The sequence below is a fragment of the Pseudorasbora parva genome, chromosome 6 (genome assembly GCF_024679245.1).
Source record: "Pseudorasbora parva isolate DD20220531a chromosome 6, ASM2467924v1, whole genome shotgun sequence".
Taxonomy (NCBI): Eukaryota; Metazoa; Chordata; class Actinopteri; order Cypriniformes; family Gobionidae; genus Pseudorasbora; species Pseudorasbora parva.
Window position 1 is genome coordinate 29,467,968 of NC_090177.1, and position 18,152 is coordinate 29,486,119.

At 37.3% G+C, this 18,152-nt stretch overlaps 1 protein-coding gene across 1 annotated transcript in view; it reads right to left on the reverse strand.

Annotated features, from left to right (window-relative positions):
- lama5 (laminin, alpha 5) overlaps nt 1–18,152 on the reverse strand; it is an 88,182-nt gene that overhangs the window by 28,284 nt on the left and 41,746 nt on the right. The window contains exons 8-35 of the mRNA XM_067446602.1: nt 17,083–17,201; nt 16,782–16,872; nt 16,453–16,587; nt 16,244–16,288; nt 16,010–16,150; nt 14,752–14,889; nt 13,171–13,305; nt 12,954–13,088; nt 12,732–12,869; nt 12,587–12,639; nt 11,645–11,744; nt 11,438–11,490; nt 11,245–11,350; nt 11,065–11,164; nt 10,815–10,971; nt 8,841–8,979; nt 6,881–7,023; nt 6,696–6,799; nt 6,448–6,601; nt 5,720–5,883; nt 5,259–5,373; nt 5,067–5,164; nt 3,870–4,062; nt 3,572–3,698; nt 3,348–3,487; nt 3,124–3,239; nt 2,131–2,342; nt 1,851–2,052 (exon numbers count right to left, since the gene is read on the reverse strand). Of these exons, the coding sequence (XP_067302703.1) occupies nt 1,851–2,052; nt 2,131–2,342; nt 3,124–3,239; nt 3,348–3,487; nt 3,572–3,698; nt 3,870–4,062; nt 5,067–5,164; nt 5,259–5,373; nt 5,720–5,883; nt 6,448–6,601; nt 6,696–6,799; nt 6,881–7,023; nt 8,841–8,979; nt 10,815–10,971; nt 11,065–11,164; nt 11,245–11,350; nt 11,438–11,490; nt 11,645–11,744; nt 12,587–12,639; nt 12,732–12,869; nt 12,954–13,088; nt 13,171–13,305; nt 14,752–14,889; nt 16,010–16,150; nt 16,244–16,288; nt 16,453–16,587; nt 16,782–16,872; nt 17,083–17,201 (3,553 nt within the window). The remainder of the gene's footprint in view (nt 1–1,850; nt 2,053–2,130; nt 2,343–3,123; nt 3,240–3,347; nt 3,488–3,571; nt 3,699–3,869; nt 4,063–5,066; nt 5,165–5,258; nt 5,374–5,719; nt 5,884–6,447; nt 6,602–6,695; nt 6,800–6,880; nt 7,024–8,840; nt 8,980–10,814; nt 10,972–11,064; nt 11,165–11,244; nt 11,351–11,437; nt 11,491–11,644; nt 11,745–12,586; nt 12,640–12,731; nt 12,870–12,953; nt 13,089–13,170; nt 13,306–14,751; nt 14,890–16,009; nt 16,151–16,243; nt 16,289–16,452; nt 16,588–16,781; nt 16,873–17,082; nt 17,202–18,152) is intronic.

The following is an 18,152-nucleotide window of genomic DNA, read 5'->3' on the forward strand; positions in this document are numbered from 1 at the left end:
CATCGGTGAGCAAAAGTTGGGCTAGTTTTTGTGGTGTGTTCTACACATTGCCTGGATCATGTCGAACAGAGATATGCTCTACTTTTACATCATCTTACCTGAGCATTAACATGTTGTTGGAGTCATCAGCATGACTGATATTCCAAATGGTAAGCAAGCTGCAGTCCTAGTTTCGGTTTCCATTTTCCTATTTATTTCCTTACACGAAGGTGCAGATCGCACATTCTGGTTGATTCGCCTGTAATCTTTGTGGTGTGTTCAAGTGCAGCTTTTTGGCCTAGAGCCAGTCAACACGAGCGACAGGCTTGGCGTGTTACGGCCTTAATACATTCTTTCCAACTATAACTAAGCAAACAGCCATAGTTATTTTCCATTTATCCAGTTAGAGTTAATGAACATGACCTCAATGGATGTGCATGAACTGAAATAATTTATGACATTCTCTCAAAAGTGCAGGGATGACCGGTGAAATTCTGCAGCTCACAGTCACTGGAGCTCAAATCCCGACTCCCTGTGGATTTTAAACACTGCCTAATGAGGAGACGGTGTGGCCAATAGACTGAAATAAGATCTCCTAAAAATAAATACCTCTGGAATTCCTGCACTTAATCCTTATATAGACAGTATTGTTATAACCAGAGACAGTGGTTAATAATATCAGTCCTTCAGGCAGTGCTTCACAGAAAAAAAGTTTGGCTCAGGCGTAAAAGGTCAGTTGTAAACAATCCATTGACTCCATTCCAATCCCAACGACTCGACTTCAAACACCAGACACGTTTAGTCTCATAAATATTATGAACTTGTCCAGGGCATATTTCACCCGAAATCAAAGGAACTAAATAAAATACAATGGTCCTGTTTTCTATTGGCCTATTAATTTTTATATAAACTGAAGCACATTTGCACCAATTTTTATTTTACTCATTCACTAATTCATAGATGAAACAGTTAGCCATGCTGCCTATAAATAAAGAGATAATCATTTTTGTTAAATAAATTAAAAAACCTGTTGGCATAGGTTAAGCCTGAAAAAAAAAAAAAACTTGTTGCCTTGGGCTTTAAATGAAATAAAATATAAAAGGAAGAGTACTTAAAGGTGCACTATGTAGTATTTTTGCAGTAAAATATCCAATGAGGTGAAGACCACATCTCCCAAGATGCTGCGCTCAAACTTTGCATCATCAAACTACGCATTTGTTTTGAATAGGCGCCCTCCAGTGGATGGAAAGTTGCATAGTGCACCTTTAATACTAAGCCTAAAGCATAAATAATTTTCTTTTTTTAATTAAAGCTAAATAGAAATTAAGAAAATTATAAATATAAAAATAAGGTAAATTCATATAATAAATATTGTAAAAGTGTATACATTTTACTATAATAACACTAATAGAAAATGTGTAATTAACAAATAATATAGGTATAAGGGGACAAAAGTTAATACTGTCATGAAAAAAATGTCCACAAAAAATCTTGATGGTTTTAAAGTTAATTGGCTTGTTCACGTAAAAAATGTTAAATTATTTTGGGGGTGAAATATGATCTGGAAGCATTTTTGTAAGATCCAAATCAAATGAAATCATGAGAAAATAAATCAAACATTGAGAAAATATAAGTAAGCAAGTACTCAGATGCAAAAATGTAGATATTGTGTGTGAAAAAAGTGTTTCAAATGTTCAACAACATTTCAAAAAACACACACACAAACACTCAAAACCTACATTTCTCAGAAAGACCGAAACAAATTTCAAATCACATATTCATAATTGTCCAGATCCTTAAAAAAGTGAACCTCGTGAGTAGCGTGCGTCGCCATAGTAGCGCATGTGTGTGTGTGGCCTGCTGTGTAGTACCTGCACTGGCCGTTGTGTGTGTCACAGCTGATGTCCAGTGAAGTCACTCCAGGCCTGGAGCAGTTGCACATCTCACACCCCACCAGAGGATGGCAGCCAAACGTCTGGGGTTCACAGGTGACACATTCGGGCTGCAGGGTCCGTGGAGGACAGATGCACTCGCCCGTGACAGGCTCGCACAGACGTGCACCGCAGTTGCATGCTAGAGAGAAAAGGAAACAACATCATCCATCGATCCAACAATCAATCAATCGCCCACCGTGTGGCAGGTGATACTCACGTCTGCAGTTGGGGAAGCCGAAGTATCCCGTAGCACACTGGGAACAGTCTCGGCCAATCACGTTAGGTTTGCACCTGCACTGTCCACCAAAGGTCTCGCAGGTGTCGCTCTCCGCCCCCACCTCGTGACACCCGCAGGGCACAGCACCATTATTAAAGAACGCAGACAGAGATGTGGCAGAGCTGCGGCAGAACGGAGAGGCTGTGGAAGGGCTGAGAGAAAGAGGGAATGTTAGGCTAGAAGGCACTATTATAATGTTTGTGCATGAACGATATATACCCACACCATAATGTTGGTCGAAATTATTATTTTTTTCAAGGTCATTTTTGCATATTTAATTGTGTAATTTTCTCTATTTTTCCATTTAAATGGTTTAATTGTGTAAATTTTAAAACTCTTAAAACACTAATATTTTAACAATACTGTTAAATATAATCTTTAGCAAATCTCAGAATAAATTATTTTTTATGCTGTACATTATGTTTTGATGGCTAAATTCACTTTTTTTTATCTTTATATACTATTATACTACTTTAAATTACATTATATTATATACATTACATTGTAAACATTTTTTTATTTTAATTAAAGATTTAGTCATTTTGTTATGCTTTGTCATTTTTATAATTTTTTGAATGTATTTATATATATTTTAGCTTTAATTTATTTCAAATTTAGTAAGTTTAGTACTTAAACATATATTTCAAGTAAAGAAAAAAATTCAAATTTTCATTTACATTTTTTAAATGAAAGTTTTTTTATATAATGTGCTTGCTATTTCAGCAAAAATATATTATAAAATAAAATATTTAATATATTTTTCATCCATATATAAAAATAGCATTTAATTTTACTATTTGTCATACATACATTCATCCATTTTTGCCTATTTTAGGCCATAACATGAAAATAAAGATCAGTTATCATTATAATCAATAATTATAATATATAATATTAAATAATTACATATTTCCAAATGTAGAAGTGTCATACTTGATATAAAAGCTGTTTTGTCCACAGTTGCTGATGAAGTCATAGGATTTGTCCAGAGGCTCCTCAGATAAAAAGCTGGAGCTGTAAGTGTTCTCTGGCACCACTAACACATAGTCCTAATACACAAACACAAGAGAATGTAGAAGTGCCATTGTTTGTCATTCTTGAACACATTCAAATTCAACTAATTCAAATAAACTTTAAAAAAACTTAATGACACTCACCAGCCACAGTGTTTTCCTGTCTGGAACACGCAGGGTCAGGATGACCTCATGGTCCGTCACATCCAGGATAATCTGGTTCTCTGACATAACAACACTACGACAACCATAACCATGGGGACAAAAGGATGTGTTGACGTGGCCTAGAAAACAAAGAGTGGCCATTAATAAAACTAATATTTTAGCGCTAAAACAGAAACGCACTAGTGAATCTGTTTAATTCTCACCCTGCCATATGCGTCCTCCGTTGATGTAGACCTGGACATTGTAAGTTGGATGCAGGGGCTGATGGTAATGCAGAATAAACACGTAACGGCCCAGTGCATGTACACGGGTTGTATACATCACAGCATTCTAGGAAATAATGCAGACAAATGAACATTAAAAGAATTTTTCAACTTGAAAGCATCAGAAAGAAACAACCTAAAAGACAGGATGCACAGGACAAATAAATGGAGGTTCATTTAAAGTAGTAAACAGTAACAGATGTTGGACAGCAATGACACTGTAATGGGCTTGATATACCTGACCAGGGTCCAGAAGCACGTGTTCACTGTTATCAGCTGCGGTTGGCGGCCTAGAAGTCATGGGTCTGTCTGCATAAAGGGAGGGATCGAGGGCTGAAGCCAGAATTTCCTCCGGTACAGAAGAAGCCTGACCCTCTTTAAGGACCAGAGACTGAGGAGGATTCTGGAAACGAGACGGGATGCAGGAGCCGCTGGACAAAAGAGAATATAAAACATGACGATCATGTACATTTATTAAGAGCATTAGTACTTATTGCTGTATCAGATCCGGATCTGATATCCTGTAGCATTTTCATGTCATAAAACTGGTATATGTCATGTCTACAACTGAATAAAAAATAAAATAACATGAAAAAATAAGTTTGAGTTAGGGGTATAACGGCAAGCGCAATGAGATGCAACTCAATTCAGTGTTTGCAAAGTTATCTATCATTACGCTCACACTCAGAGATCTTAGAATTGTATTACTGACTGTTCACTAGTCTTATAATAAAATATTCTTGTAATGGTGCTTTTCCACAGTGTGGTATGACTCGGCTTGACATGGCACAACACAGCTCAACTCACTTTACTCTTCCACTGCAGTTTAGGACCGCTTCGAAATGGGTGGGATTATAGACTGATTGTTATATTTGCAACAATACAACAACAACAAAAAAACACAGTACAACATTTAAACTACAAGCGTCAAATTAATTGACGCTGGTAGTGATGATTCTCCATGACCAAACAGTGATCAGCAGTGTTTACAGCAATGTCACATATTTGTATTGGTGCTGCTCGCTTGGAACCTTAACCGAGGTGGAACTATTTAAGTGAGCTGTACCGAGCCGTACCATACAGTGGAAAAGCGTCATCATTTGATCTAAAACATGAGTTTTGTGATCTGTTGCACCACAAGTTTGAGAGTAGAAAAAGTTTGAAAAGTTGTACACCCAAAATTAAGATAAAATATAATTAAAAAAATCCAAAACGAAATTCTCTACAAAAAGTACTTAGTGTATAAAGAGTTGCACACCTAATTAAAAAAAAATAATAAAATTATATTATCTACAAAACGAGAGTTAGTAAAGTTCTGCAACAAAAAAAATGACGAAACAAGTGTAATTTTGAGTGTAAGTTTGAGTGTAATGCCGCATGATGCAACGATCAAAAGTGTTAGATTGAAACTGTTCATGATTCACACGACTCTCACCTGTCTGGAGAGAAGTGGCCATGTGTGCTGATGCAGTGAACTCTGGGCTTCAGGTACTCCATGGTGAACTGAGCACGAGGGACAAGGAACACTTTGTGCTGGAGGGGAAATCCAACACACACTTGTAAATGCCATGATTGCAGTGGACACAAATAGCTTTTATGGCAAATTCAAGCAGAAAAGCTCTCTCACAAGGAAGAAACTGCTTCTTCTGTCTGCGGCGATGAGCTGGATATCAGCCTCTGTGGACAGAGTGAAGACCGCAACACGCTTCATGTCGTCCACAGACACCGCACGGCACAGGAAACTGCACACACACAGAAATAGAGACGCATACACAGAAATCAATCAGTAAGTGTAGATGAAAATGTAAACATAGCTGTTGTGGCTGTGATGTTACATCAAAACATGAATATGGCTCATGCAAAGTGATCAATCATAAAAGAGGTCATATAGAAGTTTTAAAGGTATGATTTAAAAAACAGCACATTTAATTTAAAGGGTCAGAGAGTGTGGAAAATATAAATAATATGACTGATTTGATGCAAAAAACCGTGACTAGAAAGGGAAACAAAATGACAGACTATGACCCATTCTAGTGTGAAAATCTGAAGCACAAAAGAACAGGTTAAACAGTTGTTGTAACATCGCACCTGTATTTGCAGTGAAGGAGTGTGATTTGCTCTTGGTGAGTACGTTCACCCGGTGAGTTGACAGACACCGTGAGAGTTTGAGGGACTTGGTCTTCACTGGCGTACTCGACCACCAACACATAATCTCCAGGGACAGGAACATGACCACGCAGCTGAACGTTCATCTGAACATGCAAGTAGGGTTTCCTTTATTTATATACTAACATTCAAAGGTTTGGCGTTTTTATGTTAATAAAAAGAAGCCTCTTATGCTCTGCAAGGCTGCATTTATTTGATCAAAATACAGTAAACAGTAATATTAGGATTTTTTTATTATTTATAATAACTGTTATAACTGTATAATAACAATTATAATAACTGTTTTCTATTTGATATTTATTTCTGTTATGTCAAAGCTGAATTTTCAGCTACATTACTCCTGTCTTCAGTGCCTCATGAGCGTTCAGAAACCGTTCTAATATTCTGATTTGATGCTCAAGAAACATTTCTTATTATAATCATTGTTAAAACAGTTGTGCTGCTTAGTATTTTTGTGAAATAGAAAGTTCAAAACAGCAGAATTTATTTGAAATTTAAATACATTTTGATCAATTCAATGCATCATTGCTGAATAAAAAGTATTAACGTAAAAAACATACAGAGCCCAAAGTTTTGAACGGTAGTGTTGGTAAGAACTTGTACACATCTAATTTTGATCAAATTGTTTCAACCTGTGTGCACACACTTACATCATTGCCGCTGCAGATGGCCATGCTTGGATGGCGAGGGGTGATCTTTTCAGTGTGGCAGGGTCTGGGCAGGTGATTATCAGACCTGCAGCTGGCATCTTTACTGGAGATGGACGGGAACTCATCCAGAGACAGATACATGTACTGCAGACAGCTAAACACACCAAATCACACATTACTCCAGTAAAACTGCAATTCAAAAGGTATACGCATCACATATGTACACAAAAAGTTGCTTTATTACTGACTTCTGACTTGCACCCTGTGTGTTTCTGTATGAACAGGGTTCAGTCACTTGAAGTTGCAGGATAGGAGCCTCATAATAGGCACTGGGCAAAAGCACCAAGTAGTCCTGCAGAGAGAAAGAGACACAGAATGTGTGTCCAGGGTTTGTTCATAATAATGTAAAGAGCATGTTCAGAGGGGGTCCTACCAGCAGAATGCCCTCTGCCTCGATAATCACAGTCCAGGTTCCTGGGTTCAAGACAAATGGCTCCACAAAACTGTTCTGAGGCACGTTCACAAATGTGGGTTCTGAACTGGGTGCAAAGACGATCTGTTTAGACTGTTCAGAGCCTGCAAAGAGAAGGATGGAGATCTGGATTATGGGGATGGAGTCATAGCATTTGATGAATTAATAAAAGATGACTTGTTATGAAGTTACATATTTTTATTCATTAACAATATCAAAATGCGACTTATTGTACTAAAAGTGGGTAATTTAAAATTTATATTCAATTTAAATTAAAAAGCTGTCATTATTTATTCATGGAGACTTTCTCGTGTAAAACACAAAAGGAGAAGTTTAGCAGAATGTCCTAGCTGCTCTTTATATATATATATATATATATATATATATATATATATATATATATATATATATATATGAACCTAATAAACTTCAAAAATCTGAATTTTGTAAAGGTAGGTTTACTTGACAATGATGTCCTAAAAACAGAAACGTTTTTCCTTTGCTTACAGACGATGTTGTCAAAACGTTCCCCACGGATTCACACAGATCTCGGAAAAAAAACTAAATACGCTGTATTGTGTGACCAGGCCAGCAGATAGCGTTGTCACTTTGTAAAGAAACACTACGTGCCTACGCACAATACACCATTTTCACAAATTCATAGTTTTGTAGTTCACATGGACACAATAAGTGGTATCATTTTCAAAAACTTGCACTTTGAAATCCTTTTCATGCCTCCAAAACGCTGTTCTCATGCAAAATGAATGCCCAAAAGTTTTAGCTGAAAATGGTGCCATGTAAAAGCTTATATTTTTTTATTTTTTTAAAGCAACAAGTTATGCATGTGATACTTTTGCCACATTTATCATATCTGGAATCTGGAATCAGGCTCCTCAATCAGGAATGTGTTTTTACACACATACACGCATGCACACACTTAAGTCTAATTAGTATGTAAACTTTTATATAACTATTTTTTTTTAATTAACTTTTAAATGCGCCAAAAATGTCTCCTAAACATGTCAATTGATAACAAAACAACAAGAAAAGGGTGCAACACATCATAATTGTAGATATGTGTGTATATTTTGTGTATTTTAATATTTATATACATTTTTTGTTGGTTCTTAGATTTCTTAGGTTCTTAGTAAAAACAGTAATATTACAATGCCTATTTGTCATATTTTGAGTTCTCTTTGTATGGAAAAGAGCAACTCAGACATGCTGTTAAAACTCTCCTTTTGGGTTCAATAAAAGAAAGTGTGCATGATTCTGAAAATCATGAGTGAATGATTACAGAATCATTTTTGGGACAACCTTATTACTTGAATAAAATAGATAAAACAGCGTAATTAAAATTAATAATAATAGTCAAAATAAGTTCAAATAGTTCTTATCCGGAACCCCAATTAACAGAAAGAAAGCAATGACAGTTCTGAAGTACCAGTTCTGGCACATTGAACCGTCAGACATACCTCTTCTGCTGTTCTGAAAGGCTGTGATTTTACCGTTCGACACGGCCGACTGCGTGTTTACATATCTGAGGATGAAGCGCGTGAGATACACGTCTGCTTCACGCACGCGCACCATCATTTTAACTGTTTTCTGAGATGGAGGACAAGGAAGAAGGAGAAAAGGAGAGAGAGGGAAAGAGGAGGGGAGGGTGTACAGCACATAACAAGGCCTGTGTTAAAGACCTGAACTGGGGCTTTCTGATCAAGCTGGTGTGATCACGTGATAGATCTGTGATAGATGCAGGTTGCACTGTGAGTGTGTCTTGAACATGGGGAGAGGAAGGAGGGTTTGTAAAGAGAGGATCAAGGAAGACTCGAGTCACCAGCTCAGAGAGCAAAGAAGTGAGGAAGGTAGAAAGATGGAGAAGAGGCAGATCATCAAAACGGAGAAGTGCTCAAAGACTTACAGTTCCCACACAGGAAGTGACTGCCATCCTCGATCACAGAGACCCGCCCCCTCACGTCCACGCCCCCTCGGTTCACATAGTGCAAGACCACATGAAACAGGTCTGGAGAGCCAACCACCACCTCAACCAGAACCCGAGGCTAGAGAGCGAGAAAGAACGGCCCACAACAGAAAGACAATTGCAAAGCTGTTCCTTAAAACCACCACCAACCAGTACTACAGCCCAACACAGCAGCCAATGTACGCAAGCAGAGCCAATCAAAACCCTTGATCAAAGCCCTCAGCCAAGCCAAAGACACAGCACATTTCAATGACACATCACAGTGATATTCTGCACAGGGCACACACTTTACACACATGCATGAACTTAAAACATCTCAATCATATTTTATTTACAAAATAATAATAATAAATATATTTTTAAAAACATCTTTAAAAAAAGTAAAATAAGTAATATTGATTCAGATTATATGTAATCGTATTACTTCCACAGAATCTATGGCTGCATTTACACTGCAGGTCTTGATGCACAATTCCAATTTGGTGGCTATATCGGACTATATCCAATTTGGTGGCTATTACTTCCGTCTGATAAGGTCAAACTGGCGCGATCATAGATATGTATTATGTAGATGCCTTATTCGACCGATCCGCGCAGGCACTAATGAGGAGTCTCTCTCTCTCTCTCTCTCTCTCTCTCTCTCTCTCTCTCTCTCTCTCTCTCTGTGTGTGTGTGTGTGTGTGTGTGTGTGTGTGTGTGTGTGTGTGTGTGTGTGTGTGTGTGTGTGTGTGTGTGTGTATGATCGCGCCAGTTTGACCTTATCAGACGGAAGTAATAGCTGATGGAAAAACTTGAGACTCGTCGGGATATGAGGTAAACAAATAACATAATCCTTTTGGTTTCTCACAGAAACCGATCGGTTCATGTCTTAAGACATCAATGTGTTGTCTAAGCATGTTTTTTTTGTGTGTTTGTTTTGCTCTCATAGACTTATTACCTATTCACCCCATTATATGACTGGCACACAGCAATGGTTGGAGTTAAAAAATCTTCATTTGTCTGTTTCTGAAGAAACAGACACACCTACATGTTGGACGCACTGGGGGTAAGCAGATAAACATCTAATTTTCATTTTTGGGTGAACTAACCCTTTAAAGGTCAGCAAAACATTTCTCTTGTAAGGCAGAGAAAGAGTCCACCTGAGTTGACGTCATTCGCCTCCGTTCCTTTTTCAATGACTTGCATTTACTGGGAAATATTCAATTTGACTGCTTACATGGCAGACGCAAACGCACATATCCTATTCATATCGGGTTTATTACCACGTATGAGTGAGGCCTGAATGCCATCTGAGGATATCGGTGCCACATGAGAGGAAAAAATTGGAATTGGGTCACTTGAAAATGCAGTGAAAATGGGGCCTTTAAAGTCTTAAAAAATAACATTTTTAAAAAAGCATTAAATTTCATAACACATTTTACTTCTGTAATGTGACATATTTCCTAGTGACATCACCAAAATGAGGAAAGTTGTTACTTTTTGATGTTTACATTTAGATTACAAAGACATTTATAAATGTACTAAGAAAGTCAATGGAGTACATTTTATTTAATGTTGACTTCAAGTGCTTTAGAAAAAAGTTTAAATAATACACAAATTGCTAAAACACACAATATGTAATAATAATAGATTTTGATATTATTATAATTTGTATTATTGATGCTAATTTGGTGTAATCTGGTATGAATATTATAGCTTTCGTTAATACAGCAGTTTGTTATGGCTATTTACCATTCAGTAGTGTTGTTGTTATAGTTTTTTTTATTTATACAATTAAAGATTCATAAAAAATATATATATATATATTATTATATTAAATGTTTTACTATTATTATTTACCATTCATTAAAAAAAACATGATTTCAAGGTACAAACATTACGTCTCGTAAGAGTGTGCGTGTGTGTGTGTCTCACCTGTATGAGGGACATCTGGGCATACCCCCTCCAGCTGAAGCTCTCAAACTCCAGAGGATTGTAACCAAACCTCACTGGACGTCCATCCATTGTGGTTCCCTCCTCCACCTCAAACTTCATATGGTGCAGGTCTGGGAAATAATGATCCGGCTGTGGTCTAAACAAGCACATCAGAGTGATGACAGCCGCCCGCACATGAAAGTGATTCGTGCACACTGCTACACCTGTGTGTGCTTTCGCCATCACTTACTGGTTGCATTTAGGTCCCTTCACATTGGGTCTGCAATCACACTGCCCGTGTCTCTCAGTACATGCCTGCCCAAAGGAGCCTCCAATATCACACTGGCACCCTACATGGACACAGGGATGAGAGTCTAACCCATCTCGTCATTGAAGTATTGATAATGTCTGCTTGGAATTGATTTTGTACCTTGGCAACCAAAGTAATTTTGTTTCTGAAGGTTGAAGTACCCATCCTTGCACATGTCACATCTGCCACTGCACACATTGGGTTTACAGTAACACTTGCCGGAGAGCTGATTCACACACAGATGGACATTTGTTAACTCTGCTCTTGGAATTGCAGTTGTAAGATGGAGCTATTATTGGAAATATGTCTATACCTGACCGCACTCTGCAACCTCGCTCATTGTTCCTATTGTATCACAGTCACAGGCTGCAAAATCATCAGAATATACATTAGCAGAAATAAATATTCTATATTATTGTATATACAGTTTAACTAACCAGCAACAGATTCAAATAATACACTGTCACCAGTGATGTGATTGATCACCAAAGCTAACAAAATGACTGTCATGTTCTCTTACTTGAGCATCCATAGTCTGTATGAGGAGAAAGATTCCAGTAGAGAGGCTTACAGCGATCGCACGCCACCCCTTCTACATTCGGGCGACACTTGCAGGAGCCCTGAGGTATAAAAAAAAACAAGCGTTGAGAGTCAGGGATAAATTTTTGTAAAAGACCAAGATCCTCAATTACAGAATAAATTAAAAAGTAACAATATAAAAGATATGATTTTTTTTTAAATTAAAATACAGAAATATTACAATTCACAATAACTTTGTTTTCTATTTGAATATACTGTACACTGCAATAACCCTACAAATAGGGTTAGAAGAACTGTTGCCAAACATATTACATGCTAGAAACAAAAATCACTGCAATAATGATCCGATCATTGACTCTAAAGCATTTGCCAATTTAAATCCAAACAGCAACTTTCTTTTGGCCGGGCAGTGTATTTTAAATTGTAATTTAGTCCTTCGATGGCAAAGCTGAATTTTCAGCATCATTACTTCAGTCTTCAGTCACATGATCCTTCAGAAATCATTCTAATATGATGATTTGCTGCTCAAAAAACATTTCAACATTTCTTTTTTTTTAATCAATGTTGAAAACAGTTGTGCTGTTTAATATTTTTGTGGAAACAATACTTTTTTCAGGATTATTTGATGACTAGACAGCATTTATTTTAAAACAATCTTTTGTAAAAAAATAAATAAATAATAATAATAATAATAAAATATATGAAACATTATAAATATATGCATATTTGCTTAATAAAGTTTTTTTTCTTTAAAAAAAACACAAATGGGACACCAATGTGCCATTCAACTACTGAAATGCTGCATACATCACACTATTTTATTACATATACATGATATACAAATTAGCATGAAGTATATGCAGTATTCTAGTACTTGATTTTCAATATTGCTCTACTTAATATAGAAAAAGATAAAGCTCACCACAGTGGGCAGGATATCATTATGAACAGAGCCTGCTGGGTTACAAGTCCCAACTAGAGCAGAAAAGAGAAAGATAACCATCAGAACTACTGTGAGTGAATATAAAAGAAGGATTTTGTTTGAGTAAACATCTATGCAAGATCACCTTTGCAGAGGGGGAAGCCATATGACCCAGGACTGCAGCTATCACACCTCTGACCTTCAATGTTTGGCAGACACACACACTGACCAGACCCTGGATCGCAGGAACTAAAGCGAGAGCCCTCCAATGAACAATGACAAGCTGAAACAGAGAAAAATCACTTGTTACAGTAGACAATCCTTCCCTTGGTAATGTTTTCACCGTGATAAGAGTCATGTGACTTACGTGTGCAGCTGGGAAAAGAGTAGTATCCGGGTGCACACTGGTCACATTTGGGGCCACTGTAGTTGGGTCTACAGTTACACTGACCCAACACACTACAGCTGGTGTCCAAAGATGTGTGAGGGTCACAAGTGCACACTGGGAAATAGGATACAAGTTACAATTGTGGTAATACAGACAGTGGATCTACATGAATCAGAGCCTTTCTTGTGTGTCTCACCGTGGCAGTTTGGATATGAGTGGAACCCCGAGCGACACTGATCACAGCGAGGACCAGTGAACTCCGGCCTGCACAAACACTGACCGACTGCATCACACATCTCAGGTGTTGAGCCCACAACACTGCATTCACAATCTACAGACAGACAGACAGACAGAAATTAAAACTTAAAAGTTAATAGTTTTGAAGTCCACATGACGTGTATTCGCAATCAATTTTACTGCTGTAATGTGACATATATCAGAGTGAAAAAGGACATTTAATGAGATGAAATGTAAGAATTGACTTGAAGAGAATGGTTCCCCAGTGGGCATTCCATTCAAGAGTGGAGCAAGAACTGAGTGTGAGTTTGCAGTCAATGATTACTTACTACTGAGTTAATAGTCGAGATTTATTAACATACATTGTACACAATTTTGCCTGAATGAGTCAGTGTTTTTTAACAAATCAGTTGAGTAAATGATTCAGTGACTCATAAAGACACTCACTTTTTTTGTACCTAAGTGAATCAAATTGAATCACAAATTGATCTGGTTGAATGAATGATTCAGTGACTTATCAAGACAGACTCGCCTTTTATTATATTTTTGAACAAATCAGTTGAGTAAAAGATTCAGTGACAGCGTATTTAACTGCATAATTTGGGACACGTCACTTGTTTTGTTGCTGATTGACTCACAATTTTGCCTGAATGATTCAGTGTTTTTGGAAAAATAATAATTTGAGTAAAATATTTATTGTGACTTATAAAGACAGTCACTCGTTTTAGTTTCAGAATGAATCAGTGTTTCGAATTAATACGTTGAGTAAACGATTTAAACAACAGATTTATAAAGGCAGTCACAAGTCGCAACCTACTGGAATAATGATTCAAGGCCCATTCACACCAAGAACGATAACTATAAAGATAAATATATTAGCATCCACACCAGTGTTGCACTAGTTGTCTGCCACTTTAAATGCTTGAGCTTGTTACAGCATGATGGATTCTGATTGGCTGTCAATGTTTTTTATCATTCATCAGCTGGGTAAAATCATTCTGAAAGTGATTACAACGATATCCTTTCCCTGTGCCGTTATCATTATACCTATGGTATGAACTTGGCTATTCTTTAATAATAAGAATGATTTTTAGAGCTATATCTTTATCGTTATCGTCCTTGGTGTGAAGGGGCCTTTAAACTGCAGAAAGAGTCATTAAAAAATCTCCGCCAGTAGTCCACAGAGGAGCAAATTCACAGTCTGTGAATGTAAAAACATAGACAAGAAGAGTAATACCAACAGTAAATAATTCCCATTGCTATCTGAATGGTAATATCAGCACACACAAAAAAGCCAAAACGGAAACGTGAAGAAAGTTATTTTAGATTTTAAAATGGGCTCTGATGAGTCTTGCACAATAAGACAGAATGTGTGTTAAGTAAATAAATGGGGTACATTTACACTGATCTTAAATAGACTTCTAAACAGTGAAAGAATGCACAGGAAACCGTTTCTTTGTGGCTGTATTGTGAAGTTAAAGGTTTGGCAGTACATGGGGGATTTTTGAGTTCAGTGAGATTAGAGTTGGCAAGCACTCACATTGGCACAGTGGATAGTTGAAGTAGCCGGGCACACACTGCTCGCATGAATACCCCTGAAACCCGTTCCGACAAACACACTGGCCCGTTACTGCATCACAGGACCCATCAAGGCAACCCTGGCCCGAACACTGACAGCCTGGGGGGAGTGAGAATATGGGCATGTTTGCATTGCCTTTGTCTTTGTGTGGTATATTGTGCTCACAAACACTCCAACTATGCACAAGATCAACAGCAGTTCAGCAGACAGACAACACTGATGCGACAATCCGCATGTGTTTGCTCAGATGTCACCTACCACTGAAGCTTACAGAGAAAAGACAAAAATGGGCTGAACAGGACAGCTGAATTGATCTGGCAATGGACATGCACATGCAAACATAGAGATATGACAGATGATATACTTACATTCAAATATCGGTGACACTTTACAATAAGATTTCATGAGTTAAACTAATAATGAACTGCACTTCTACAGCATTTATTAATATTTGTTAATATTAATTTCAACATTTACTAATACATTATTAAAGCTGCTGTCTGTAACTTTTTGGGGTTAAAAAATTTGGGGTTGAGCAAGTACATAACCATCCATTGTTCAAAGCTATCTGTTTACTAAATTTAATAATGTTAATTTAAATACAAATATAGTTAAAATCTTATGAAAATGTTAGACACATATTTTAATATTAAATATTTTAACTGACATGAACTACTGATTTGTTCAACTGTATATTATGTTTGTTAATGACTGTAAAGTAAACTTTAAACTGTTTACGTAATCATGTCATGTCAACTCAACAGTGGCATTAACATATTAAAAGGGCAGTGTGTGTGTGTGTGCCCTTGTTTATATTACATTGTGGGGACCAAATGTCCCCATAAGGATAGTAAAACCTGAGATCACCTACATTGTGGGGACCAGCCAGCGGTCCCCACTTGTCAAAAGGCTTATAAATCATACAGGATGAGTTTTTTTGATAAAGTAAAAATGCAGAATGTTTCCTGTGATGGGTAGGTTTAGGGGCAGTGTAGGGGGATAGGAAATACGGTTTGTACAGTATAAAAACCACTATGTCTATGGAAAGTCCCCATAAAACATGGAAACACTACGTGTGTGTGTGTGTGTGTGTGTGTGTGTGTGTGTGTGTGTGTGTGTGTGTGTGTGTGTGTGTGTGTGTGTGTGTGTGTGTGTGTGTGTGTGTGTGTGTGTTTGCGTGCGTGCGTGCGTGTGTTTACGTGTGTGTGTGTGTCCTTACGTTGGCAGTTGAGGCCGAAGTGTCCACGAGCACAGGTGTCGCAATGCTCTCCGGTGAATTGAGGTTTACACACACACGTATTGGTGCGAGGGTCCGGCCTACAGGAGTTCCCTTTTGTACCTGCGGCACTGCACTCACAGTCTGCAAACACAAGAATGCAATAAAATGGGTGAAAAATCAGTGAATAAGAATTAAATCGAATCAAATTCGAATTGAGTCAAATCAGCATCTTACTGATGATTTCTCCTGCAGGTCTGGCCTCTCTACTGATGAAAACCTCTGACAATAACAGACACAAGGAAACTAATTTTATAACAAGAAGGATTTCTTTATACACAGACACATTTGTTTGATCATTGTTTAGAGATTAGACACAGTGGATGAATATAATGCCTAAAACCTACATGAAAGCTTCAAAGACACACACACATAGACACTCTTACGGTAGCAATCAGGGAAGCGTTCGAATCCCTCTGCACATTCGTCACAGTTCTCCCCGGTGTAGTTGGGTTTACAGTAGCAGCGTCCGGTCAAGTCCTCACATGTGCCGTCAGTGAACTCAGACTTACACTGACACTCTGCAAAAGAAAATAACAGTTTTTACATTTTCATTTAAATGCATGTATGACCAGAGTTAAAATCAAAGTTAAAATCAGTTAAAATGAAATCTGAAAATATAAAATAAAATTTTATTAAAGATATGAATAAATATTATATAGACACAAGTATTATAGTAATACTAAAATAACACAATGTATGACTGGAGACTCACTTGAACAGGCGGATGGGGACTCCAGTGGATGGTCAGGTGATCTGTAGTAGCCCGGAATGCAGCGTTCACAGTTGATGCCTGTGGTGTGATGCTGTGAGAGAATAAAAATCATAGGATGTACTTGCAAAATCATCAAAAGCTATGTTTCCAAACCCAGTCAGCATGTATTTGATGCCCAACAATGCTGTATGCATCTATGTTGCTCATGAATGCCACAAATGTCTAGGTAGGCTTTGAGCCACAGTTAATACTACTGTATAACTTCTGCATTATAATTGCGTGTTTGTACACCTGAGCCCACCTGGCATTCAAAACACACTCCGCCGCCCGTGTATTCTCCCTGCGTGTTGATACTTGCTCTCCGCTGGTCGATCTCTGGATCATAGTAGCACTCTGATGAGTGTCTGTGGCAGTTACAAGCTGAAAAAACACACAAAGACACACACACACAAACAACACAGGTACGTCACCATATAATCAGCCTGAAGATGAAATTAGTAACTCGTCTGCCATTGCAGAGAGAACAATATACAAGCAGGACAGATAGAAACCGGGCAGGACATGAATAAAATACTTAAACATAATTGCATAAATGCAAGGTGCATTTAAGCAATTGCTTAATATAAGTAAAAAGTTAAAAATACTTAAGTAATTAAGTAATCAAATTAATGGTCAGTAATAAGAACTTATAAACAAATGACAATAGGAGAACTGTTAGCTGAAGAATAAAATCAATTTTGTGTCTATGGTACAATCCGAAAGAGACTTGCTCCAATAACACGAAAGATGATTGGCTGCCATATAAGATGCATGTTGGTCTCATTTATAGTTGTAATACAGCGAACTATAGTTGGACTAAGGAAAGAAAGAACTACAACACCCCAGAATAAACACACACACACACACACACTAAAATGCTGCGGGAGCATGTAGAGGTAGCATTACATGGACGTAGGAAAATTAAGACTAAGTTTAAAATGATTTAAGACCTAGAACTCAATACTTCAGCGAATGTAAGACTTTTTAAGACCTAAAATTTAGATTTTAAAATGTAGCCTACATTTTAAGATCCAGCGGGTAGGCCTACTCTACCCTGATTATTAATTAGTTCATTTTTAATCAACTGACAGCACTTATATTTACATTTTCCAAGATACCCCTCTTTCATACTGGATGATCAGTAAAGGGCATTGTTTTTTTCTATACCCTGTCTACAGTTTTTCTAGTATTTTTAAGTGCATCACTAATTTTCAGAGATAAAATGTTTAACACTTTAATCAGCTGTGATTAGCAACATTTATTTGTTTATTTATTTAAAGACAATAAAATAATTCATAATTATTTCCAAGTAAAAGTGCAGTGAAAAATGTC